The sequence below is a fragment of the Pogoniulus pusillus genome, chromosome 23, assembly GCF_015220805.1.
Source record: "Pogoniulus pusillus isolate bPogPus1 chromosome 23, bPogPus1.pri, whole genome shotgun sequence".
Taxonomy (NCBI): Eukaryota; Metazoa; Chordata; class Aves; order Piciformes; family Lybiidae; genus Pogoniulus; species Pogoniulus pusillus.
The window spans coordinates 19,215,356-19,242,451 of record NC_087286.1 but is presented as its reverse complement, the minus strand read 5'-3'; the positions used below and the strand labels follow the sequence as shown (position 1 = coordinate 19,242,451).

The window sequence follows — 27,096 nt, the reverse complement described above, 5'->3', positions numbered from 1 at the left end:
GATCCAATTCTATTTAAAAAGAGTCTGTAATATTAAGGCTTGAATCTGCTAAATCCAAAGATCCCATTCTATTTGAATGGGATAGATCCAATTCTATTTAAAAATAGTCTGTAATATTAAGGCTTGAATCTGCTGAATCCAAAGATCCCATTCTATTTAAATGGGATAGATCTAATTCTATTTAAGAGGAGTCTGTAATATTAAGGCTTGAATCTGCTAAATCCAAAGATCCCATTCTATTTAAATGGGAAAGATCCAATTCTATTTAAGAGGAGTCTGTAATATTAAGGCTTGAATCTGCTAAATCCAAAGATCCCATTCTGCTTTCAAGCACACAGCGACTGTTGTGTGCTTTCCTTACATAAAAACAATTAAAATATTATCTTCTCTCCTTGCTTGGGAATTTTCTGTGTGTTCCTTTCCACCAAGCATTAGAAGCAGTATTACTTTGTGTTTTCCAGTGTGTTCACTCTATTTCAAGTGCAATTTCTTTGCATTAGCCTTAATTTCTTCATCTATTTTCTGCTTATGCATCTTCACGCAGGTAAAAGAACAGAGATTTTGGCATCATTTAGCTTAGCTGACCACTGTCTTGGAATTATCTCTATTCCCCATATTCTTCTCTTGTGTAATCCATTTTCTCCCTAAACTTTACAACATAATCACAATTGCAGCCCTCTGAAATCAGCAGCGAATTAATGTATTTTATGGCCATAGCAGCACGGAGTCACTGGAAAATCTCCTGCAGACCAGAGGCTAAATTTTCACTTGAGCTGAGAGCTGGTGCATTGTAATTAAAAACTCCATAAATCCTATTAATTTCACCCACTGAAGGCCACTGGTAACATTCTTCATTGTTACAACCTCCCTTATAAAACTCCATCTGAATCTCTTTTACTAAGCCACGAAGAAAAGACAACAACCTAGAACTTAAAGAATAAGGTCTTTTCAATTAACGATTTAAAACCAGGGGAAGGCACCTTATGTACCTTTCCCTTATCTTTCCAGATAAAGACCTCTTGGGTATGCTTAGTAAATCCTTATCTGCTAGATAAAGGACCACTATGATGGGCCTTATCGCTTAATTAAATCCTAGTACTATGTACAATGAATTCAATAATTTGTTATATAAGATAGCACTTCAAACAGCAGCTGCATTGCATAATGCAGCTCTACTGGTTCCCTCTACCACAGCATGCTGTGATGGGTCATGTGCCACAACCTGCTCTTGGGCTGTGAGGAACTCATTACAGAGAAGGTGCCCAGCTTGATGTGGCCAGGCTGTGATAAATAAATCTGTTGCATCGATGAAACAAACTAAAGTTCCCGGATGAAACTGATTTGATATGTAGAGTCTAATTCTTTTAGCCCTTCTTGTAAGAAAGGAAGCTGAATGTGGATTTGTGGATTTCAGCCCAAATGAAATACTGGTGCTTCTGACCACTGTCATGAAAAAACAGTCGGGTGGGGAGGTGACACCCAAACCATCACATCTTTGTTTTGGATTAGTCACAGTAGGTTAGGTTAGGATAGAGAAGTGCAGCCCCAAAGACAGGGAGCAAACTCTGTTATCTATGTTGTCCAGGGAGGTGGTTGAGCCCCTATCCCTGGAGGTGTTTAAGGCCAGGCTGGATGAGGCTCTGGCTAGCCTGATCTAGGGTAGGATGTCCCTGGGCATGGCAGGGGGCTTGAAACTAGATGATCCTTGTGGTCCCTTCCAACCCTGACTGATTCTACGATTCTATGATTGTGTTCTTGTTCTTGTACATCTCAACAAGCCTATGAGTGAAGTAGACATCACCATTGTTTCCTTCTCACAGCCTAGAATCTAATTCTTCTCATCAAAATAGCCCAGCTAGCACACCACTGCCATGAAAAAAACAGTATAACCAAAGTTAATGTTAGAAGATGATGCAAAACCTGTGGAACAAATAAAGCTAGTAAAAAAAACCCAAACACATAACGAGGTCTAAATCCTGATCATCGTTTTGCTCATTAAGGTTCACATCACTCATTGCATTTACATCCACACATGCCAGGATGAAAAAAGAAACTGGTCAATAACAGATAGAATAGAATAGAATAGAATCAACCAGGTTGGAAGAGACCTCCAAGATCATCCAGTCCAATCTATCACCCAGCTCTATCCAAACAACCAGACCATGGCACTAAGTGCCTCAGCCAGGCTTTTCTTCAACACCTCCAGGGACAGCAACTCCACCACCTCCCTGGGCAACTATCTCTAGATTTATTGGACAGGTATTCCTGAATGCTAAGCCCAGTTGAAATGATTATCTTTTCCACACAAACATGTTTTTTTAAAGAAGTCTAATACTTGCAATGCTTCATTTCACTAATTGGCTTATTGGTAATGTGCTAGAGTGATCTGTTCCTGATTTTGTTTGGCAAAAACACTTTTGTACATATGGATAATCCATAAATTTGGGTATATGGTATCCCTGAGTCTCTGAAGGACTTCATTACAGCCTAAGACAATTACCCATTAGGCCCAGCAAACACAGAAATGGTTTGATCCTGAAGTATGCACTGAAGCTCTACAGTAGGGAGTCTTCTGATAAATGTGGCAAATTTTAGTCTTGAGGTCTGTTACTGGCTCTAATCCTGCTCAGCACTATCAAAACAGAGACTCTGCAGTTGGGATTTACATCTGACAAGACAAGTGCCCCACATCTGAGTGCTGCCATTTGGTCCATCTCACATTAGTAGATGGAGGAGGTTCACAAAGTTAGTAGATTAGGCATCTGACTGGAGCACATTTACCCTTCCCTTAGAAAGAATGTGTCTGAGCGAGCAGCAAGAGAATCATAGAATCAACCAGGTAGGAAGAGACCTCAAAGACCATTCAGTCCAACCTATCAGCCAGCCCTGTCCAATCAACCAGACCATGGCACTTAGCAGGGCTACAACACAGATATCTGTCCACGATGGATAGAGCATCAAAATTCTTGTGTGCTCAGTAAGATGAAAGTTCCAAGTGCGGCTCTTGTTCATCCTGAAGATGCTGAAGTCTATATTTATGCCAGATATACCTAGAAGTATGCTCTCAATGCTAGGCAGGCACACTTCTTGTCTCCTATTTCTGTTTGAAATCAAACTGCCTTGCCTTGGCTGCAGCCTTGCTGCTGCAGCCTTGCTGCTGCAACATGCCTTGCCTCACCTCACCTCGCCTCGCCTGCAATCTGTTGAATAGGACTAACCATAAAGTGGCTCTAGATTATGTCAACCAAAATTGTCTCCTTTAGAACTGTTCTGTAAATTTAGCATCCCCACCCATTTACAGAGACTGCTATAATCACACTCAAGCCTTCACAAAGCACAAAAACTGCTTCCAGGAATCACTGGTATTGAGGCCAGGCTAAATGCACTCTAAGTTGCTAGAGCTGTGCGCAGGAGTTCTTGGATTTCACAGCTGGGTACTTCTAGCAAATTGTACTTCTTTCTGTGCATAGCCCCAAAGGATTTCCCCATAAATGTACAGACCTCGTTCTCTCATATCTGGCAAACTCTTTCTGTCTGCTTGCCAAGTTTTAAAGGGCAAGAAATCAACAGCTGATAATTTACGCCAGGAACCTACAATGATCCAAACTCACCCCTTGTGTAATTCTGCTAAAGCCATCAGCGTTCCAGGGGAGAAGTTGTTGGCTTAGCAAAGTAAATTTTCACTGACATTTGAGGAATACACAGTATCAATTAAAGCAGAGCTAATTATTGCTACTATTACTTGCATTGCAGTAGTTCCCAGAGGTTTTTAACAGGATTATAGCCTTCTGGTACAAGGAGTTCTTAGGAACACAAGCTCTGATCTGAAAGTTCATGTGTTAGAGCTGACATTCAGTACCTGCACACACAGACTCTACATCCAGCAAGGCTCTGTGGAGCACAGAGCTTTGCTCACGGGTATGGGCCACAACTTGTTGTGGCAGTCTGAGGTTTGCTGCTGAAATAACTCAAGACCTGCTTAGTGCCCAGTTTGTAGGAACAGGCTTAACTTCAAACAGAAGATGGTGCCTTGGAGTTAGATGTCACTTTTAGAGGCTCATCACAAGGCTTAGTGCCCAGTTTGTAGGACAGGCTTAACTTCAAACAGAAGATGGTGCCTTGGAGTTAGATGTCACTTTTAGAGGCTCATCACAAGGAGGTTAAGAGCTAAATTCATGACTGAACCTTGGCCAGACTGCCATGCTATGAAAACTCAGTCTGGTTCTACTAGGTTAGGATGAAAGTTCACTAAGAGGTAACTAAGGTTAAAAAATAATCCAGAAGTACATTTTCTCTAGAGAACTATGACACATTTGTTGTGGATAACACTGATCTTAGTACTTAATGTGAAGTACTGAATAGAATTAAACCTGAGAGTCTGCTTTGCTGGATTTCTGACCGATTGTTAACAGTTTGAATGTGCTTGCAAGGACAATTAAGAATTAGATACATACACATATAAATATAAATATAAATATAAATATAAATATAAATATAAATATAAATATAAATAATGTTACTACTCCAAAAATAAACTCCTAAGTTCCAACAAATAAACTCCTAAGTATTTTAGACAAAAAGGTTACTATCCAAAACTGGTGTCAATAAAAGTGATCATGACTGTTGCAGTGGAAACAGCTTAATGCAGTGTGCTAGTTTGAGCCTAGCTGGGATATTTTGGTGTGAAGAATTAGACTATAGGCTGTGAAAAGGAAACAAAGCTGATGTCTAGTGCACTCTGAGGCTTGCTGAGATGGATAAGAACAAGAACATAAACACAGATAAGGGAGTCTTTCTCTGTCTCTGGGGCTGCATGTACTTCTCTAACGTGACTTGCTGCCTGACTAATCCATCTGCATCCTAACCCCCCTGTCTGACCTTGAATATAAGGCAAAGTCTGGGGTAAGGTAGAAGGGTGGGGAGAAGGTGGAAGGGTGGTTGAGAGCCCCTCCTGGGGACTCTGGTTTCTGGGAGGGCTGCTGTGTTTCTGTATTACCTTTTTAACATCTATATTTCTGTATATAGTGTAAATATCTGCTTGTATATTGTGGCAAGCTGTAAATATAAAGCTTCATTCCATTTCCAGATCCACTGAGCCTAGTCTGGGTCATTTTCTTAAGCATGGGGGGCACGAATAACACCCAAACCATCACACGCAGAGATGTTAGGATGCAACAATATTTACCAAAACGTTTCAAACAACTAGAAAAAAAGAAAAGAAGTTTGGCATTATTCTCCCCAGCTGAGAGAGGGGAAATCTAGGGTAGCAGATGCAGGGCAACCTGCCCCAGCAATGCAGCTAGCAAGTGCAGAACCAGGATTACAGGTTCCTTTTGAGTTCATTGCTCAGTTGCTTACTTAATCCCCTCTGCAAGACAATTATGTTGCATTCTCGAGTGCAGCTGGAGTTGTTTTGAAAGACACACAGGTAAATACATATGCAGAGCTCCCAAAAGTATTTAATCAGTTGATGATTAGTTCACACAAAATAATTTCATTTAAAGGATTGCAGAAATGGCAAGTATGTTGACATTTATTTACAGGAAGGATGTGAGCACACTTTATTTTACAGCACAGGTTAGGTAGAAATGAGAAGTTGGGGCTTTGATGCAGAATCCAGAGTAGCTACAGTTCCTTGGATCTGAAAATTCAAAGTCCAGCCTGAAGCTGAGTAGTCACCATGCATGTCTGTCACCACAGTTTAGGTCTCTGTTTCACACCTGCTAAAGTTCAGACACACGGAAACAGCCACTTTTTTTGTACCAGAGCTGTGCAAAATGGCCAAAGGCTCTGCATATTAACAGATTAATAGTGAACTAGCCTGTTATTCCTCTTGGTTATTGGATTGGCATGCTAAGCCAACAGTAACTTGATTTGTGTTTGGATTCAGTCACAAAAATCAAATCAGCTATTAAAATGAGCAAAAAATAGGACATAAAATACCCAGAAAAAAAAAAAACAAACACTATTCTACACATGTGAATGGCACAGAGATGCTCGTTGTGAATACTATTTATGTTCAACACTTCACTTCCCAGGCTCATACAGAAGGGAGTCAGAAAATGACGACAGTACAGCTATGAATTATAACTGGCTGCTGCTGAGACTGGCTAAGTCTCACCCCACACACTTCTCTTCCACCCACAGAATCATAAAATCAAGCAGCTTGGAAGAGACCTCCAAGATCATCCAGTCCAACCTGGCACCCAGCCCTACACAGTCAACCAGACCATAGCACCAAGTGCCTCATCCAGGCTTTGCCTCAACACCTCCAGGGATGGCAACTCTATCACCTCCCCAAGCAGCCCATTCCAATGCCAATCACTCTCTCTGACAACAACTTCCTCCTAACATCCAGCCTAGACCTGCCCTGGCACAACCTCAGACTCTGTCCCCTTCTTCTGTTGCTGCTTGCCTGGCAGAAGAGCCCAACCCCACCTGGCTACAGCCTCCCTTCAGGTAGCTGTAGACAACAATGAGGTCTTCCCTGAGCCTCCTCTGCTGCAGGCTGCACACCCCCAGCTCCCTCAGCCTCTCCTCATAGGGTTTGTGTTCCAGGCCTTTCACCAGCTTCGTTGCCCTTCTCTGGACACCTTCCATCCTTTAAAGGATCCAGAATACTCCTCACTAAGCCAGGAAATCCTTTTGTTTTCAAACCAGCTACACAGGGAGAGAAACCAGCAGCCAAAAGTGATGGCTAAAATTTTGGCCACACTGAAACCATCACATTTTTCACCAGTGGCAGCAGCATTCACTTCACTCACCACCTCCACAACAGGCAACTAGAGCTGGGCTGATGGGCTATTAGTAAGCATCACCCGCTGGTTCCTAAATTAAAGTCAGATTTTGGCTTGTTGTAGGAGTATGTAAAGCACAAATCTCTAACATGGCTTGTTACAGTTGTGAAGAAAACCTTAAAAAAAAGAGACCAAATGCAATGCAGAGATAAGTCTGCAGGGAGCCTTGAACAAAGTGACATGAGAACTTCCCTATTCTCACAGCGAGAGTTTAATCAGACAACGCCGATGATTTAAATACTAACATTGTTAATTATTTCCATGAGGACTCATCCACCTGGGAAAGTTTTGCAGTTTACTTGAACTAGTCCTGTTATAGTAAGCTCCACGAAACTGTTTTAGATCAGATTTGTCTCCATCATAACCTAGAAGTTTGGTTTTATTATCAAGGCACAGTTTTATACTGCATTTAACCCAATCTGTGCAGAACACCACGAGCCTCGATTCCCCCCATTCAAACTAGGAAAAGGTGGGAAGGAAACTCGAAAGGGACATGTTTAGAGTTACTTCTCTATGAAATCAGTGATTCAAACTGATTTACTCTGTGGCCATACCATCACTAGGTCCACTGAGAGAGATGCTGGGTGGGACAGGGGAGTTACACATAGCTAAGCAGCCAGAAAGTGCTTATATAAAGCACTAGGAGAAAAGGACTTTTAGCTGGCAAACACCATTCAGCATCTGGAGACACGGAGCCAATGAAGCATGCAACCAGTGAGTAGAGAAGCACGGCCTCAGCTGTTTAAGTTTATGCATTAACTCCCCTGCACACTCAAGGCTCAGACGATGGAGCCACATAAACCGAACCTAGCCCAAACTACTCCTGCCATAGTGCTATTTAACCCGATTAATTCATGGTGTTTTCTTTTCCTACAGAAGAGGCAGCTAAACTTGGCGGTTCAATCTTCATTGGGTTGCCTCGATGCAGCCCAAGAATCAAGCGTTTCAGACGTGTTTCAAGCTGTTTGCTCCAACGGCAAAAGTCGTCTGCAGGCCTCCAGGGAGGATGCCATTCCCAGTCCACACTATTTGTTCCCCTCAGATACAGGCATAGCAGCGGAGCCGGCCACAGGGACACGGGGCCAGGCCGTGAGCAGCAACCTCAGCCAGGGCTGGGGGCGTGCTCCCCTGGGATGGAGAGGGTAAATCCAGACACCGCGGCCTATCTGCGGACCGCTCGGCCACAGCTCCGCGGCCACTCCTCTCCTTCACCACCAGGGCAGAGCCCGGCTCCGCTTGCCCGGCTCCACAGCCACTCCTCGCCCCCAGCACCGCGCAGCCGGCGGAGCCCAGCGCCGCTTTCCCGCCCTCGCGCACGCGCGGGCCCGCCCCTCCGCGGCCACGTGACAAGCTGCGGCGCGCGCTCCGCCCTGCCCGTCGCCGCGAGGAGCCCGGGCTGCGCGTGCGCCGCGGGCCATGACGTCGCGGTGCGTGCCGAGCGCCCGGCCCCAGCTGGCCAACCAGCGGCGCCGCCGCCCGCCCTCCGCGGCGAGGGAGGGCCTGGCGCCGTCATCCCAGGATGCAGCGCGGCGGTAGCGGCGACAGTGACGGTGGTGGCGGTGGCCGCCATGTTGTGGTAGTTTGTTGTTCTCTTGCGGCCAGTACGTGCGGAGGGGCGGCGGGAGGGGGAGCCGCCGGACGCTGAATCCGAGCCCTTCCCCGTCCCTCCCGCTTCTCATCGCTCTTGGAGGTGGCACGGGGTTGCTGCCGGGAGCTGCCGCTGCCTGGGCAAGGCGAAGAGCCATGGCTGCCGCTCTGGGAGGAGGCGCAGGTGTGTGTCGCGGCCCCGAAGGGCTTCGCCTGGAGGCGGGCGGGGGGGTTTGGGGCCTCGTGGGGAGCGGGGCTGGTTGCATCTGCAACGCGGGGCCGGGTGGGGGCAGGGCGACCGGCGGAACCGATGGGAGCCGTGGGCTGCGGGGCTTTCCTGCGGCGGTGGCGCCGCCGCCCCCCGTCTCCTCTCTGTGGCCTGGGCGGGGGCGGCGGGGCGCGGATTGGGTAGGCCCCGTTCTGGTGGGGAGCAGGAACTCTCCTAACACCACAAGGTCCCAGGGGCCCCTCTCATGCTAATAGGAGCCAGCATCGTGATGGAACTGTCTTCTCTTGACCGGAACAGGGCCAAGAAGGCAGTAGTTTAATTGCTCACTGCAAGTGCGGGACCTCTGGGTGGGATAGATTGATTTATTTCGAGACATTAATTCCCCTAGTTTTTTTTCCTATAGCGTGTGACCTGTTTGGATAAGTTAGCTGGGATTAGTTATAATTTATTTTACAGACTGGCCAGAAGCAGATAGTTTCACTTTGAAAATGAAGTCAGTGCTCGACCACAGCACTCTTGGGCACGGTACTGCTATTCTTGACTAAGGACACTTCTTATCACAGCAGTTTAAATGACATCTCAACCCCCTCGGTGATTCTGATTGATGTATTAATGAGCACAGTTTGGTTGAGTGAGTAAAAGAAGACTTGCAGGAGCCACACTGGGGTGTATATGAGATAGGTACAGTTAAGAGAACATGTCAGTTTGTGGTGCTTGTGGACTTTGCCTTCACTGGGAATAAAAGTTTTGAGAAGGGACTGGGCATAGTTGTCAGTTGACTCATACTAAAGTTTATGATGATTTTAGTCTCTTTTTTTCTGTTAGTAGGTTTCCTAAAGAAGACTGACTTGCCTTTATAGTCGTTCACCTAAGTGATCTTGACTGTTTGCCAGTGTTAACAAAGTACATAAACACAACAAAGAAATTCCTGGATTTAGAAATTGAGTTTGGAAAGACAGCCCTGAATATTTTAGCGTTGTTTTAATGCTTGTTTAAAATTGCCACAAGTTGAACGAGCATGGTTTCAGGTACTAAGCTGTAAGCAGCAGATAACCTTAACCTAAGTGGAGACACTGCAGTTTGAAGACTTTTTTTCTTTTACTGTGGATTACCGTTTTTGTCTAAGTGTGAATTAGGATCCATTGGTGCTAAATGGGCACAGATGTTTGTCCAGCATTAACAGTGTCCTTGTCAATAAATGGTGACAAGTTAAATGTGATACTTAGCCTATATAAGGTGTTTGTTTAGTCTAGATGATTACTGTGCTGCACTTGCGTAAGTGAAGAAATCTAGAGGTGCCATACAGCTTATATTCGTATGACTAGGTGAGGAAAATACTTGGTTGGAGTTGTTTAATACACTTCTAGAACTCAGTGAAAGAACCTCAAACTTAGAGGAATGGTGCACGGAACTCTTTTGAAAGGGACTACAATCCAAAGTCAATATCAGTAACAAATGGGAAAGAAGCCCAGGACTAAGTGGTTATTTGGTGTAAGTGATTTATCAGTTAAAGTTTTAGCAGTAGTAACTAATGTTTTGGCTTTAGTTTTTAGATTTTTTTTTTTTTTTTGGACGGTGGGGAGGTTGAGGAATAGACTTTGAAATATGGAGAAAACAGCACCCTAGTGTTTTCTCTGGAAAAAAGAAGACTCTAATGATTGGTAAAGTAGTATAAACGGAGTCTTAATTTCGTGACATTTCAGAGTAACAGTTGTCAAAGTGAAATAATGTTGGCTCTGAAAATGCAGATTAAAGTTTAAGTGTTCTCTAAGCATATGTTGCAGGGCTGAAAATGAAACATAGAATAGCTATGCTGGCTGAATATTTAAGTATTCTGATAGAAGGAAGGTGTGAACTCATTGGTCACGTTTTTTTAGGGAAATACTGACTTGATTCATAAGAGTAAAGTATTCTTATGCACTTTTGTGACTGGGTACTTGTGTTGCAGCTAAGCTTTCTGAGGGTGAAGACTCTTGGTGACAGGTTTCATAAAGAAAATGGAAGGTTTTCTCGTGATCTGTGAGATCTCTGGGAGTGATTCCACAGCCTTATATTACTTCATAAATTCTATTATGATGCATGCAGCCTGATGCAGTTTGTTTCTAGTTCTAGAGTGACAGTATTGAAACATAGAAGTTCAGGATGGCTGTGCTAAGTGATGGTGAGGGACTTTGAAGGCTCATGGATGCTCGTTAGTCCACTGATATGGTTAAGACAATGGTTCCCAATCTTTGACTCAAACTTTTGTATAAAGACAGAACATGAGGAACCATGTTAAATGTTGAGTAAAATCACCTGACTTAAAGGGCAGCTACAAAGAGGACTGAGGCTCTCTCTTCATAAGGAGCCACATGGAAATGACAAGGGGAAAGAGCTTCAAGTTGCACTGGCAGAGACTTCACTTAATACAAGAAGGACTTTTGAAAAATTTGTATTGCTTGAGTCCTCATCACTGGAGGTTTTCAAGATGCATGTAGGCTCCTCTTCCTGGGAGAGGTTGGGCCAGATGGTCTTTCAAGGTTGCTTCCAACCTGGGCAGTTGTATGATTTAGTGAGCATCTGCTTACAGTGTAATGGAACCGTGTCGTATGGATGATGAAACTTCTTCTAGGTGTTCACAATCTATCTGTAAATTCACTAGTCTCATTTAGGGAGAGATGGCTACAAGGGTCGGCAACAAACCATTACTAAAACAGAGCAAGGAACATTTCTTTTCTTGATTGTCTGCCCTGAAGCAACAAACCATTACTAAAACAGAGCAAGGAGCATTTATTTTCTTAATTGTCTGCCCTGAAGTAAGGGAAAACCATTGTAAGTTTTCTTTCTTTCACAGTAATTTGTTTCTGATTAACTTCAGTAGTCAAGAAGACTTTGACCGTAGGTATCCTTGGGATGTGAATCATGACAGGGAATGGTGCAGAGGAAGAGCCAAGGAGGGCCCTATGTTTGTATGTCTAGCCCATGTTCCTGGAGTCGTGTACCAAGAGCAGCTGAATGGCTCTTTGAGCTTGTCAGTGTTACTGCTCCAGACTGAACTTCATCTGTCATCAGCTTTAACTAATCTGAGGGCTGATGTTGGGCTTTCAGCAATGTGTAGTGGCTTTAAAAATCTCTTGTGAAGATATTGATAAAAATGGGAAAAAAGCTTATCCAGCTAGCACAGCAAACACCTGTGTCATGGGTCACTATCCAATTCAAAGGTGTAGTAAAAATTCTCCAGTGTGACAAATTCAAATTGAATTTGTTGTGCTTCAGGCTGTTCAGCAGCAGCATGCAGGGACTGGAAATGGATTCTGCATTTGTACCTAGATGAAAATAGGTGGAGTGCTGGCAATATTTTGTCTTTGTGGGTATAGCATCCTGCTTTATTGGGTAGGCTGATGCAAGTAGTTGCTAATGTGGAGTTAGATTGGAATATGCACACATTAAAACTCCTTGAAGTGTCAGAGGCCTATGCAGTGTACAATTTCTGAAATACAAATACATGATCATGGGCTATTGTGCCAAAAATCATTGCTACTTGAATGAGCTTGTGGCAGGCAGATTTTGCTTTAAAACACAGCATTTATTAATCTCTTTGTGCTTTGACAAATTTTCACTGAAAGTCACATTGTTCTGAATGTTCTCTAATTTCAGGTCACCTAAATTAAACATGGCCTTAAAGTGTCACTTATTTTTACAGATGCCAAACTTATCATATACTAATCTTCAAGTGTTAAGTCACATAGAACTTCTTGTCTAGAATAACTTAAGATGGTGTTTATCAACAGCTTGACTGAAAACCATCCAAGTAAGCAATGTGACTGGTCCTTTATCAGCCATACTCTGCTGTACTGTAGCCTGAGTTTTAAATATTAATTTTAGTGTCTCGGAAAGATGCTGGAGAGTTTCTGAAGAGTTGCAGTTTCTGATCATTTGGGAGCTGAGTTAATGTGGATTTTGTTTAGATTCTTGGCCTTCATTCACTTTTAAGCCGTTGTGTGGCAAGGTCTATGACACTTGAAAATGTTTTTTTTTTTCCAAAGCAAATACATTTTCAAAGCCAAGCAGTCTTTGGAAGTGTTTTCTTGTATCTTAGTGGTTTTGGGTGTAGATGCACTTTTTTTTTTTTTTAAAGTATTATTTCTCGTGGGCAATGGTTAGAGCACTTTTGTTCCAGGCAGCATATCATAATTACTTCTGTTCTTGCTTTGCGTCTTGGCAAGCTCATTTAAAAAAATGGTGGTTTTCAGAAATGAAAGAAGACCTTAAATCATGAGAAATTATTTTTAAAATGTATTTCTTTGAGGAAGCTAAACTCTGTCTTATAGTAGTAATTTGGAAAGAAAGCATGAAATATACTAGTTGAGAAACATATTATGCAATTGTTACTTAGTCACCGAATAGTTAAGGCTTCTATGAGTAATTGTTTACCAATATAAAGACTACCTGATGTGTCTTCCTGAACGGATGCAGATTACTGTATGTGTTTGAGTGCTGTGTACCTGTGCGCGTGTGTTCTTGTACATAATGTGGTGGTGGCAGTGAATGTGGTTTTTATGATGGGATAGAGAGCTTGATTGTCTGCAGTAAGTGAGGCTGTATTCATAACTTGCTAGATTTACACCACAGGCTGGGGCTCAGGAGTTCCAATGGACCTCGTGTTTTTACTGCTGGATACTGTTGCCTGTTTGTTACAGAAGCTTTTATTTAGCTGGAGCTAATAGTACCATTCTGTGACTACTCAGTGTTTTAGACAGAGCCGTTCCTCATAAAACCTGTTCTTTATCACACAGCAAGAGATACTGAAATTCAGTTCACTATCAGGCAGAAACGTACCTCTGTTTTTAAATTGTATACTCTGCTTCTGAAAAATCAAGACTTGACAACACCTGTGTGCTGTGTAACCTTTTGCAATAAAATATGGATTAAAAATGTTTTTAATCTGAAGACTTGTGCTTGAAATGCTGTCAAGTTGTTGAATACATTAAATGTACCACAGAATGAGATAAATATGGACTTGTTTCAGTGTTGTATTTATTTTTTAATAGGTCCCTTGGCTGTTCTGCTTAAGAGCAGAAAAGCTTGGTTACTTTATGAAAAGACCTGTTGGTTAAACAGTGCGTAATACCTTTTTTTAACCTAGTAAACTGTTGGGTCTTTATGGAATCTCCATATTGGTTTGGATAAAGAAGAGTCTTTGATGCTTTTTCAGTGCCTAAAACTAGTAGTATGTTTTATGTTTGTGATAGTATAATATTGAAGCCATCAAAACACAAGATTTTGAACCGTTAAGGTTTATGAGGCAGCAGGTGGTTAGAGTTCCAGACTGCGTGCAGGTGTATATCTAGAAAGTCAAGCAGTGGAGTCATCATATGTTTTTCCTAGTCTAGAAATCTTGGGCATCTCATTGCAGTAAAATACTTCATCTTAGCAACAGTTGCTATGTAGGCTACCTTTTTAGGCTATGTTGGTACCATTTGAAGACAATAAGAGCTCTGCAGTGTTTCTGCTGATTCACCTCCTACGCTTGTGAGACTTGGCTGTGTAGCTTAGGACTTCCATTTTACGTGGAAAAAAATGATTAGTGAATGCTTTGTTGAAAGGATGTTTACAGACTTTGAAACTATTGTCAGCATAGCCAAAGAGAAAATAAGGCTCATATTTTGTGGTTTTTCTAGTGTGGATGATCAGTTCTTATTAAGCAGGAGAAAAAGATAACAGTTTTGGGCAGTTTACGGCTGCTGATGCTACACCAGGCTAAATATAAAGAAAACAGGAGCCTTTTAACATGGAGAGCCCAGTGTATTTGGCTGTCTTTGTGCTTATTCTGGTCCACAGCTGGCCAGGCTGGTTTAACAAAATGGCCAGCATTAGTCTCTGCAGCATCCTGCAACTTCTTGGTCACTTTGAAAATTGTAGTTTTCCTAGGGCTGCAGTTGGAAGAGCCAAGTGATGGATTATTTCTTCTGTTTTCCTCTGGAATTGGCCTTTCCTGTTTCCTTATTCAGTTAATGCATTTTGGTATTTGATAGGTCTGGTTTGTTTTTTTCCTTCTAGTGGAAGTTATTAGGGAGCTTAGTGTGTTTAGTAATCACCTACCAGGATCCTTCAATTGCTACGCAGATAATGCGCACAGGTCTTGGTGAGCTGTGCTGTTAGAGGCTTCAATTGAAATGAGGAGCTGTAACTATTAGGTTGCATATCTGGCCAACAATTGCTTTGTACAGCTGCCTCTAGGCAGCAGAGTACTGCTGGAAGAAATACAAAACCTCTTCCAACTTCTACAATGGTAGAAAAAACTTGTGTTTGTGGATTCCCTCTGTGGTGGGTAAATAAATTTACTGCAATCAAATCAGAGTAGGATAATGAGAAATAAATCCAAATCTTAAAACACCTTCCCTCCACTTTTTCCTTCCTCCTGGGCTTAATATTATTCTCAATCTACCTTCTTCCCACCAGTAGCACAGGGGAAGAGGGAATGAGGGTTGCAGTCAGTTTATCGCACACTGTCTTTGCCACTCCTTCTTTCTCAAGTGGTAGAGTCCTCACATGGGAGACAGTTCTCTACAAACCTATCCAACTTAAGTCCTTCCCTTGGTCTGTAGTTCTTCACAGACTGCTCCAGCGTGGACGCCTTCCATGAGTGTCTTCACAAATTGACTGTTCCAGTGTTGGTGCCCCATACAGTTACAAGTGCTGCCAACAAACCTGCTTTCACATGGACTTCTTTCTTCCTGGGTCCATGAGTTGTTTCTTGAGTGACCTTTGTTAGCAGTATATTTCACTGACTTACATCTCATGCTCCTTCTATTTTCCTTGAGTCATTCTCACCTTAATTATGAGAATATAGAAAACTTTATAGCACAGTATGGAATTTTATTACCGAATATATGTATCTATTTTCCTCATGTTAACATAGAAAGTATAAAAGATATTTTTGTGTCTTCTGGAAAACAACATCAACCCCTAAAAATCCCAAGTAGGTGCTTGCTTCATAAATATCTTTCATTTTGGTAAGAATTATTTAACATAGTCCCTTTCTTTACAGATGATGACTTTGATCAGTTCGACAAGCCTGGAGCAGAAAGGTCTTGGAGAAGAAGAGCTGGAGATGACGACTGGGACAGGTAGGTAGAATGTTTTCACGTTCAGTTTCATGCTGAATTACATTGCTCTGTTTTCCTGCACTGGCACTTTGTATTCCAACAGTTAGACTTGTGCGCATTCAGATACTAATGAAGATGTTGGTTGTTACCCATATGTCAGCTGATGCTGGATTGTGCCAAGTGTGCTTGCCTTGAGGAATATAGAGTGTGCTGTGAGGAGATACCATTTAAAATTGGATAAATATAAAGTATTTGTGGTATGTAATTAACATTGCAGTTAATGTATTGATTTTCCTTTGAAGTATTTAGTAAATCTTAATGGTTTATGTAGTTAGATTTTGTTAGTACTTGAATTTGGCTTAACTTAAGCACAGTTTAAAAATAAATCTTATCCTCAAACTTGTACTTCAATTTTACATTGGAGGAGAGCAATGGAGTTTCTGTTTGGGCTTCTCTTGAAAAAATATGGCTGTTGGAAAGATGTAGAAATAAGTATGAAGTTGGTTATCTTGGAGGAGAATTAAGAACATGTTCTTTTACACCAAGGCACCCTACCTGGGAAAGACTTGAATCAAACTGTTGGCTAGGCTTGTCTGTTTTGGGAGACATGTTTTTTTGGTGTGTGTTTTTAATTATTCCTTTTCTAGTAACAGAGAGACTTGTTCAGATTTTGCCAGTGGTTTTCTCTGTAAAAAGGTGGGGAGAAAAACATACCAAATATTGTTTTGTCTTTTCTAGTAATCATTCAAGTTATCGTAGTAAACAAATTCTACCCTAAGTAGTTTCCACTGAGCTGAGCCTTTGGAGTGAATCAGTTACTGTACTTCTGTCATCATTCCAGAGGAATTAGTTTCCTCTTCCATGCTGTTCTGCTAGTTTAAGTGCATAGATCATTGCTCTGGGATGTGAATAAGAGCGAATACGGAATTCAGACAATAGCTTCAGTGTACGGAGTGTTGTGTTTTATGGTGGTGAAGGAGTCTCACTTCTCTCTCACACCAGCACAGCTCTTTGTGGGTTGGATGATGAAGTGTGTTAAAGAACTGATCTGGTTTGAGAGCACAATTAACTTGTTTGGGCTTGGTCACAGGTATTCAGAAATACAGAAGTTTGTTTGTTTTTCCTAATCCTTTATGCTTTGTTTTGCAACTTAAATAATTTTCTGTGGAGGAGGGTGAAAGGATTCTGCTATTCTTTCTACATCTTGATCAACCATCAATGCTTACTGTGTTACTCCTTAACTGTTGAGTTCCATCCCCATGTCATTTAAATGATTTTGAATTGTTGTATTTCTGCTCCTCAAATACTGGAGGGTGATAATTGAGAGTTGGAAAGCTCCTAATATTTGGAGTAGAAACATAACATTGTTGGATCATTTTTCCCATTACATTTTGTACAAATTCTTTTCCTGAAACACTTGTGTCCTTGCTACTGCTCATGTTTAATGAGGCATGCTTATGAAATTGGAGGTCTGATATCTTTATCACAGGCTAATCATTTATTTCTCTAAACTGCTCAAAGCTCAGGTCTGGGAAAAACATGCAGCTCTGGTACTATCCTATGAGATGACAGGGCTGATTTAGTAACTGACTTTTGCTGGAATTAGCTTGTTCTGACCCTTCTCTGAGATTATTCATTTCTCTACACTGGCAGAAAACTTTCCACTTTTGTTGTATGTCTGTATTATTATTTTCATCATTTGAGTAAGGGGAATGTTGAGTATTGGGAGTTCAGGAAGGGGAGGAAATGGGTCTGTTTATTGTGAGAGTGGTGAACTCTAAGATTCTGAGCCCTTAATTTCCTAGAATTGTGACTTTTGAAAGATGTCTGTGACTTGATGATAGTAAGGACAAGTTAACTTTGTATCTATCACAGATGTATACATTTATTTCAGTTTATTTTACATAGTTTTGTATCAGATGCAACTTTTTTGTTTTTTCATCTTGCTGAAGGTTAGTATCTAGTAGAGTGTTTTGTTTCTTTTTATTTACTTAATGGTCAGAGCTTGTTATTCTGGTCCCTCTTTTTGGTAACTTCAAATTAGGCTATTGTCATAGAAGCTTGAAATAGGTCTTTACTGTGCAGGCACTTCTCTTCGCTAACTCTTTGAATAAACAAATGATGTTTTTTCTTTAAATTTATCAATGAAAATGTTGAATGACATAGAGTATTTTAGTAGGTTCTTAAAAGTGTTTTGTGAAGCGCTTTTGTTTCTATTATGAGCTTGATTTTTGTGCTGATGCTAATTTATTTTTTTAGTGTAAGAAAAAGTGTTAAAAAAATCCAGGATACATGTGCAGTTATTGACCAAATGTTTAACATTTTTTCAAAGAATCATGTTGAGGATTTTTTTTTTTTTAGCAGTATGCATTATAGACTATAATGAATAGCTCAGTTTAGATAACTAATCAGTCCTTTGCTTTCTTTTCCTTTTTGATCTGAATTTCTTGCTACCTGAACCTGTTTGTTGTCTTTGAATGCATGCTCTTGCCATCTTTTGGAATTTCTCTGGTACAGTTTTATTAAAAGCTGTCAGTGGTGAACCGTGGTGCTGGGAAATGTTTTCAAACCTTTTTGTGCATTTGTCAGATTACCAGCAACTGAAAGATCAGTGGCTTTTCCCTACTTCCCTTTTGGCTCTAAATTCTTCTGAAACCATTTTCTATCTCTGGAAAAAAAAAGCTTGAATTCTAATCAGTTTGCTCTTTGGAATGTATGATGTGTCTTAAGTCCCAGTTTTTGCTTAATGTCTCACTGAGTGCAAAGCAATTAGCATTTGTTAATGTTCATTCGTTCCTGGAACTGTTTGAGATCAGTAACTATAGACAAATACGGTGTACTGACGATGGCATGCTATTATGGCTGGTTTGGAATATCATCTGTTCTCTTCTGCTCCTAAAGATTTTTTAATTCCCCTCTCCATCATTTGTGTAGTAACCAACTCTGAAAGGGTTGTATCCATCTCAGAACCAAAACTCATCAGTTTTTTTAAGGTGTATAGCCTATATAATATTGGTTTCTGCTTTCTAAGGTTCAGCTTCTTAAATTTGTTAAATGTTTTCCAGTGAACTTGATGATGACTTGCTTGGAGAGGATTTGTTAACTGGGAAAAAGGTAAGCGATGTGTATTAAAGTGACTTGTTACAGCTATTAAATTGAATGTTGTTCAACTTGCCCACTTCAGTCATTTGGTATGGCATTTTATGTATTGCACAGTGACCTCCTTGAAGCCTGACTGCCACATGTACCTGAGGTCTGCCCTGTTGCTAGAGCACTCTGCACACAGAGTTTCCTTTTGTGAAGTTCCTCCAAGTTTGCTTTTAAAAATACAAATGTTAGCTATATAAAAAAAAAAATCCTTCTGAGATTGTAGTTTTTCTCCGAACACATGAGTTCAAAAAGGAGTTGGGGCTCAAAATCAGTTTTTCTGTAGGTTATGTTGACTTAATTAAAAATACATAGCCACAACCCTTGCTTGCAGTTACGCTTCCTGGGGGCTTATGAGCATTCTGAAGAATTCATTTCAACTGCCAGTTTCATGACTGTTAAAAGTTATTCATCAAAACACAGTGTTTACCATAAAGTAAGTAAATAGACCAACACAAAAAAAAAATCAAACAAAAAAACAAACAAGCAGAGGTGTCTGTTAAAGATATACTCCATTGCAATGCACTTACTACTTCATCTGACAAGTGGGCAGGAGATTTTCCCTTCCACAGTGACAAAAAGGGTCTGAGAGCAGCTGTTACTGAGAACATAAATGACTCCCTCTGTCTGCTATAGACTCCTTACTTTCATACCTATTTCCAAAATTGATGAAAACAACTAAATGTATGTTTGCATTTGCCAGTTCCCTGGTAAGGAAGACAGATTCTGTTTAAGAAATCAAACCTAACTGTTCACCTCTTTCTCCACTTTGTCTGCTAGATGGTTTAATTTAGAAAATAATTCTTAAAAGTTTTTGTTGGAGATAAATAGGTTTATTAAGAAACCCAGATGTAGTAAAGGTGGAATTTCAGTTGTTCTTAATAACTCCTTAAATATTGGAAGTTAACTCAGTGAAATTTTTCTGTAAGTAATCTCTGTTGAATATAGGAAGTTCCTGTGTCTCTTGTACTGTTTCAAAAATAAAATTCTGGAAGAACAGAGATTGCAGATGTGTGTTATGCAGTTACCAAAACTGTAAATAGTTAATGCTGTATACATCTTTGTAGTTGAAGTGTGAGTTGATAAAGCTACTTAGTTATCTTTAAAAAATTACCTGTGTGACCACTAACCAATACTGCATTTCTCTAGTGTATGATGTGTTCTTGTGCTTCTTCTGATCTTGTTACAGGGCTCTGAGTAGTATGTGTGGGTATGGATGTGTATAGTGCATTAATAATAAATTTCTCAAAAAGCTTTCCCTGAGCTACTGAGGCTAAACTTGCTTCTGCTTAATCTCATCCCAGTTCTCTTAGATAAATCTGCCCTTGTGTAACCTTTCTGCCACTATTACTTTAGGGGATGGAAATGTTGCTGAGCAAATTTGCAGCTGTCTCTTCCTAGTGGGTAATTACTCTTAAATTAATATATAAGTGAAACAACTGAAAGTATGACAGTCAAATTAGAAAGAGTTCAGAAAAGGCACTGTAATTTCTTTCTTCTTTTTTTTCTTCACTTAAAAACTTTCTATCCTTTCCTCCAGTCTCCTATGCCAGCCCTATAGAAACTACAGCAACATAGTGGAATTTCTTAGCTTGTGAATGCATCGAGGTTACAAAGCAGTGTACTAAAGCTAACCTTTCTTTTTTTTCTGATATTGTTATCTTTGGCTATCTTTGGGAATGCATCAGTAAGAAGTGTTGATTGCTGGTCAAATTTGAGTTGTGTAAATTGCCTTGCTATAAGTCTGTCAAATTGCCATATGACTGTTGAGATTTGTCTTGTGTAGCTTATATTTTCTTACTGCATTAGGTAATTGAAGATAGGGTCTTAAGAAGTCTGTAACACATTCTTCATAAAGACGTTCAGAGTTCAGAAGTTTCAGTAGTACAGTATCTAGATAGTTACAAGTTTCTATTCTCTCACATTCATGATTGACTTTTCTTAAAACCTAGAATCAATCTGACTTGTCAGATGAAGAGCTGAATGATGATCTTCTGCAGAGTGACAATGAAGAGGAACAAGATTTTCGGTATCTTTTTTATTCCTAAATCTTGTTTTGGGTAGCTCAAAACTAGTAATGACTACTACTTACTGATAGCCAGTAACTACCAAACTAAAGCTATTGCTATATACTTAAAACAGTTTTGCTTTTCACCTAAGCAGCTACTTAATCATGTGTATTTAATGTGTTCAATAAAATGATTTTTTGGTTTATTTGAATTTAATAAATGTAACTCAAATGTATTAAAAAAGCTGATAAAGAAGCGCTGTCATCTCCTGTATGTTTGGAATTATTTGTAAAAACTTGCAAAGTTCTTGTTTTATGCCTTCTTGCTATCCATAAAATCAGAATTGTTGCAGTTGGAAAAGACCTCTAAGATCTATTCCAATCGTCATATCGTTGTAGGCTTACTTCTCTTTTTAAAAGCTTTCTTTTTAAAAGCTGTCTTACCTCCTGAGAATCTGGAGGGCAGCTTGATTTTTAAGACTTGATTTGTAGTTTAAATAGTTGTGTGTGATTACACAGCAGATGCTTCTGATGCAGTATGACTACTGCTGCTTTTAATGGCCTGTATGTTTTGCTGTCTTTTTGTAGCATGCTGTGCAAGCATGTCATCTGAAGGGCTATGAATGTGTGTGTGTGTATATGCATATATATAAATAAATAAAACATCTCTTTTCTGTCCTTGGCTGGAACAAGGGTAAGGAGTCCTCTCTCTCTGTTGGATTGATGTGGCTGTGGTAAAACACCTCAGGCCATCAGTCTCTCAATTGGCTGCTGTTTCCCTCTGCGCAAGAGTGAGGGTTGGATTGTTCCCTTCAAACTGGGAAATCCCAGTTACTGTCTTGGCTTTTTCTTTTCTGTATTTGCTCTTTGGGAACCTGGACCACTGAGATGGTTATGTGTCTGTAGGAGTGATGAAAAAATGTCAGAGGTGTGATAATATTGCTCAGTGGAAGCAGATGTCTGTAGAAAAGTCTCTTGATTTTTGTAATTTTACTGCCAGTGAGAGCCTTGCTCCACTCATTTTCCTTCTCTATTTCCATTCAAACTCATGCCTCTGTAGTTGGAAGGATGATAATCCTGCATAATGTCTTAATTTTGTGTTAAATCTTCTCTGTCTTAGAGATGGAAATAGCTCAAAGCTGCTTGGATCTTACTTCTCCAAACTTAGGAGGATAATGAGTAATAGGAGTCTAAAAAAATACTCCTTTTACTTGTACATGGAGTCATCAAATCAATAAGAGCTTTTCCTTCCCACTTTAATCTGTGGTTGGTTAGTTGCTCTTTTATGTGGTGATGGCACTAGCAATTTTAAATAATAAATTTGGTGCTTTTCTTTTCTTCAAGATGATAAACTTGCCAGCTTTTGTATTCATTGTTGTGGTTTTTTTCCAATCTCTGCTAGTGCTGTTACTGAATGAGAATATCTCTTAGGCAGTTAAATGACTGTATAGCTTACATTAAGTAGAACATTCAGTCTGCTACAAAAAGATACATTTGAATTAAATAACATTAATAAATTTAATAATAACATTATTAATACATTTAATAAAAAATACTTCAGTAGCATATTCTGAAATATTGGGAAAATGGATGCACTTAAAATAATTTTGTGGGTTTTTTTGTTAGTTTTGGAATTAAAATTGAATCCAGCCTGCTTTGGTTACCAAGCAGGACTTCTGCCAGTTTGACCTGCTAAACCGTCTGGTTGGTTTGATTCCCCTGGTCAAATAGCCTGCAGCTGGTGATAAGCTGCAGTACAGTATGCATTATGACAAGATAGCACAAAGTCAAATAGTGTATGAGGTAGAATTTTTCCACTAACTTAGAGAATTTATATTTATTGGCTTTGTTTTGCCGAACCTTTGTGAACAGTTGGCTCTTATGCTTCAACTTCTGCATTTTTTCCCTTCCTATACCACAGTTCTCAAGGTGTCACAGTTAGCCTCAGTGCTACATCTGGCATGCTTACATCATATGAGCTCTCTGAGTCCATCAATGATCCATCAATAGAACATGAGTCTGAATATGACCAAGGGGAAGATGAAATCGGTTATGACAAATCTGAAGCACCTGAAGTCTATGCGTCAGAGTATGCAGAGGAAGGACATTATGAAGGCAATGATCCAGAACTGACAGAAGACCAAATAGAATATGGGGAAGAGCCAGGAGAAGAAGATGAAGTGCTAGACCTTGAAATCAATGAACCCCTAGATGAATTTCCAGTGAGTTTCTTTCTGTTGTATCTTCAAAGATAACATTGCTTCATGTGCATAGGGTTTTAGACTGATTTGAAATCTGTTTACCTCCCTAGGGAGGAAGGGAAATTAGACCTATTATCACTGTCTGCCAGTTTCTTTATCTAGGCTGTGACAAAGTTTGTGTTGACAGCTTGTTTGGCGGTAGGTAATGCTCCTTTGTCATGCTGGAAGGCAGTTGAGAATCATGACCTTGAGGATTGTATCCTTAAGGAAGAAAACAGCTTTGTGTGGTGGAGATACACTGCCAATTGTTAGAAGTACTTAATGCAAAAGCTTTTATCCAGGCTTTAGACAAGATCTGATAAAGTCCTTCGAAGGTGAAAAGATTATTGACCTGCTAAAGACATCTTTAAGGTGCTAATATCCCAAAGTGATTGATGTCCTGCTCGTTCATCCTTTTTGTAACTGAGAACTGTCTAAACCTGAATAAAGAGATTGGATGTTAGTTCAGAAAATGTCACCTGCATAATTCAATATAATTTAAGCAGTATATTAGGGAACATGCATTGGCTTTAGTTGTTAGTGAGGTGATTTAATCTTAATTAAAGCTGTATGTGGTCAGTGGGATGTGTTTAAAAAAAAAAAGCAAACATAAACCCCTTTGCTCTCATCTTACATTCATAATTGTTCAGAATTGAACCCCTTCGTATGTAAGCACTTGAAACTTGTTTACAAGCATTTATAATTTTGATGGGGTAAGAGCTGATGTTAATGCACATGTGCTGTAGATGCTTCCTTTGGTAAGAAAGTACTTCAGTGTTTACTTCATGAGTTTGTCATCAAAGTACATTGTTGTAGAGATGTAGATGGGGCAAACAATAAGTAGATCTTTATGATGACATTACTGTGGATCTGGATTAAAATTGTTTTGCTTATGTTTTTGATAATACTGAAATTATTGTCTAGTTGAAAGCCCTGCTCATTGTACCTTATATGATACGTCACTTCATGAGTGATAGTTGGAATGGTGTACTCAATACTGGTATTCCAGCTCTGGAAAGAGTTAACAAAGCATACAGACCCCTTCTGTTAATGAGTTTGCCATTCTGTAAAGTTGATGTGTGTGTGTTCATCTTCAATTGTTGCTGCTTTAGGATGAAGATTACATGCAATCATACAATGAGCAAGGAATGGAAGAACAAGAATATACAGCTGATGAGGAGCTGGAAGAATCCCAGGCAATCACAAATGAATCAGAAGAGGTATGTTACGAATTTAATGGAAACTTAAAATAACTATTTGTCTCAGAATTCAGATTTGTGGAGTTGTCACTATTACTGGGAAAGAACTGGGTGCCACTTTGCACTTGTTGAATTATTGGGGACTTTACTCTTTGAATAAGATGAATTGTGATAGCATCTATATTGTCAGATACATCTGACTTCCTCTCCCTCTTGAGAGAAAAATCATGGAAGAGAATTCAAAATGCCTGTATTTAATCCTCACTTCAACATTATAAACTTAAGGGTCCCTTTTGGGTGGGAGAATGATGTTAATACTGCATTTAACCATCTGTTATATCTCTAATAGCTATGGTGTGCCTCACTATCCAGAATGGGTATTTTGCTGCTATTGGGAGTGTAAATACAATTCTCGGGCTTCTCACTTCGAGGAGGTTTATGAGCATGGAAGGTTATGTGTGTTAGAAAGGCAAAGGTCAGATTGTTGTTTTAGAATATTTGTGTTGGGAGTGAAATTTCTGTGGCATTTTATCTTAATTTTTTTATTAGGAAAAGGAATGAGTTCCTTCATTTGCAAGAAGAAAGCTGTCACATACATGTTCACTAGCTATATAGCTTGGAACAGTGGTATCATACTTAATTTGAAGTGAGTTTTTGATGTGGGATTTTTTCCTTTCCCCACCAGGAATCTTCTTTAGTATTACTTTTATTCCAGTTCTTAATTAAATAGGATTGAATGGATTACCTGCTGAGAAGTCTAGTCAGAGTATGTTCCCTCTTTGGAGCTTTAACTCATCAGGAAATGAATTCCTTGAAGACACAGCAGCATTATTCTGTGAAGTTCTAACAAATGGGTGTGCTGGATATTCCAGTTGTATTGAACTTATTGTAATACAGCAACATTCTTTGGTAGGTGAAGAGAGATTCATTGAATGGGGCCACCTGCATTGTTCAGTCTTTGCTGTTGCAAGCATGACATCTCTTACACCTTAATGCAGTTAATTTCCTACTTCCTGAGTATTAAATCTGCTATTAAATCAGAGAACTTGAAACACTTTCAATTCCTTCACTGGATTATGTACACTTTCCTTCTGGTGTTTTAAAAGCAGATTTTGCCATTGCAGCTACAGTCTGTGGGAGCCAGGAGGGCGTTGCACCTCACAGATAGCTGAGATTCACTGTCACACTTCTTTTTTTAAAGCACAGCTTCATTTTTAGGGTATGGACTAATGAGAATTCTGTACTAATCATACAAATTTTTCCAATTTGGAATTAAATTCTCTTCATTCCAAATACAACATTAATGCAAGTTTGTAATTGATTTTAGTAAAGCTTTTTAGAGAATTTGTTCATCATGAAATAGGAGTGTTTTGGCTGTTTCTTTATTCAGTTAATTTACATTCAGACTTTATTCTGATGGTTTGCGGATCGCCACAACTTTCTTGTTTCCAAAATAGTACCAGGCCTGCAAGTGTTAAGTGTGCAGTTGATTAGTAGAGTGTGCGGTTGGTTAGATGCGTGTCTCCAGCTTGCAATAGTTCTGTTCTTTGAGTGTTGTGTAACAGCACTCTTTTAAGTCTCCTAACACTCACTGCTTGCAGCCAAGGATGGTTGTTAACATTCTTCTCTAGAAAAAGCAGCACAAGAGTGAGGCTGTAACAGATGTGGTACAAATAAACAGTATTAGTATTTCTTGATTACAATTTGGCATCAAAATCACTGAGAGTGAGCTGATAGAGAAAAGTGTTTGGTAATTTTGTGTCTTAAGCAATTTCCATGTTAACACCAAATTAAGCCTCTTGTTATTTGCATGAAGAACTTTTGTAAACCAAGGGAAGATGACTGCTGGGGGAACTGCAATGTAATGAGAGAAAGCTGGTGAATAAGTGACATGAGACACCTGTTAAGAGTGGCACTCAAGTGGGATGAGTGAGGAAGAAAAGAAGCAAGAAAAGTTTGTTCTTGGGCAGATCAGTTCAAGACAAGCTTTGTCACTTGATGTTTCATTTGAAGCAATGCTTAGAACTTGGATTTTGAATAAATAACGCTCTTTGTGGAGCTTTCTTTGAAAATGTAGCACTGCTTCATAAAATATTTTTGCCTTCCTAAGACAGAAGGCAAACCCCAATACTCAGAAGCTGCAGCAACAAATAGGCATGGTAAACTTGTCAGTTACATCAATTACCATGTCCTAGATATTTTTAAAGGAATGATACCAATAATTGTTTCTGTGGAATGTTCATAATAATGTAACCTCCTGAAATTAGAATGTGTGATATCTTTGTTTTATATTAAAGCTAATCTGCTGTAAAGTCTTTGATAGGGATTTTCTCATTGCATAAATTTAAACTATGTCTTGGGTTATCCTGGTAAGAAATTATGAGGACTTTGATAAAATAAACAACTAGTGAAGCTGCATGCTGCTTTTCTTATGATACAGTGCAGACCTAGGGGTACAAAAAAAGACCAATGTGTCTGTCGGTTGAATTGTTCCACCTTTGTTCAGCCCAGTTTTAACCTTTTAGTTCTCTTGTTCAAATTTAAAGACACTACCTGTCAGCCTGGAGGAAAATGATGAAAAGAGTGCAAAGGAAAACATCCAAGTTTTAAATATGTTTAGAAACACTTAGGCTTGATTTTTATTTCCCCTTTTAAAAATTTTTTTCATCTTTGAAGTGGAGGTGCCCTTGGAATTGGTGTAGCATCCTCTTTTCTGCTGTCTATTTTTTCTTGATCCCTTAGGATTGAGCAATTGCTGCTGTTTTAGCATTAGCCTCTGGTAGAAGCTGCCACTGCTTTTT

The 27,096-nt window shown here is 39.9% G+C and overlaps 1 protein-coding gene across 6 annotated transcripts in view; it reads left to right on the top strand.

Annotated features, from left to right (window-relative positions):
- The first annotated feature begins 8,305 nt into the window (after positions 1–8,305).
- The window catches only part of RBM33 (RNA binding motif protein 33), an 81,305-nt gene continuing 62,514 nt past the window's right edge, over positions 8,306–27,096 (top strand). For all 6 annotated transcript variants that reach the window (XM_064162818.1, XM_064162819.1, XM_064162817.1 and 3 more), the window contains exons 1-6: positions 8,306–8,568; positions 15,644–15,722; positions 18,767–18,815; positions 20,801–20,877; positions 22,778–23,078; positions 24,209–24,316. In XM_064162818.1, the coding sequence (XP_064018888.1) occupies positions 8,541–8,568; positions 15,644–15,722; positions 18,767–18,815; positions 20,801–20,877; positions 22,778–23,078; positions 24,209–24,316 (642 nt within the window). In that variant the 5' untranslated portion in view covers positions 8,306–8,540. The remainder of the gene's footprint in view (positions 8,569–15,643; positions 15,723–18,766; positions 18,816–20,800; positions 20,878–22,777; positions 23,079–24,208; positions 24,317–27,096) is intronic.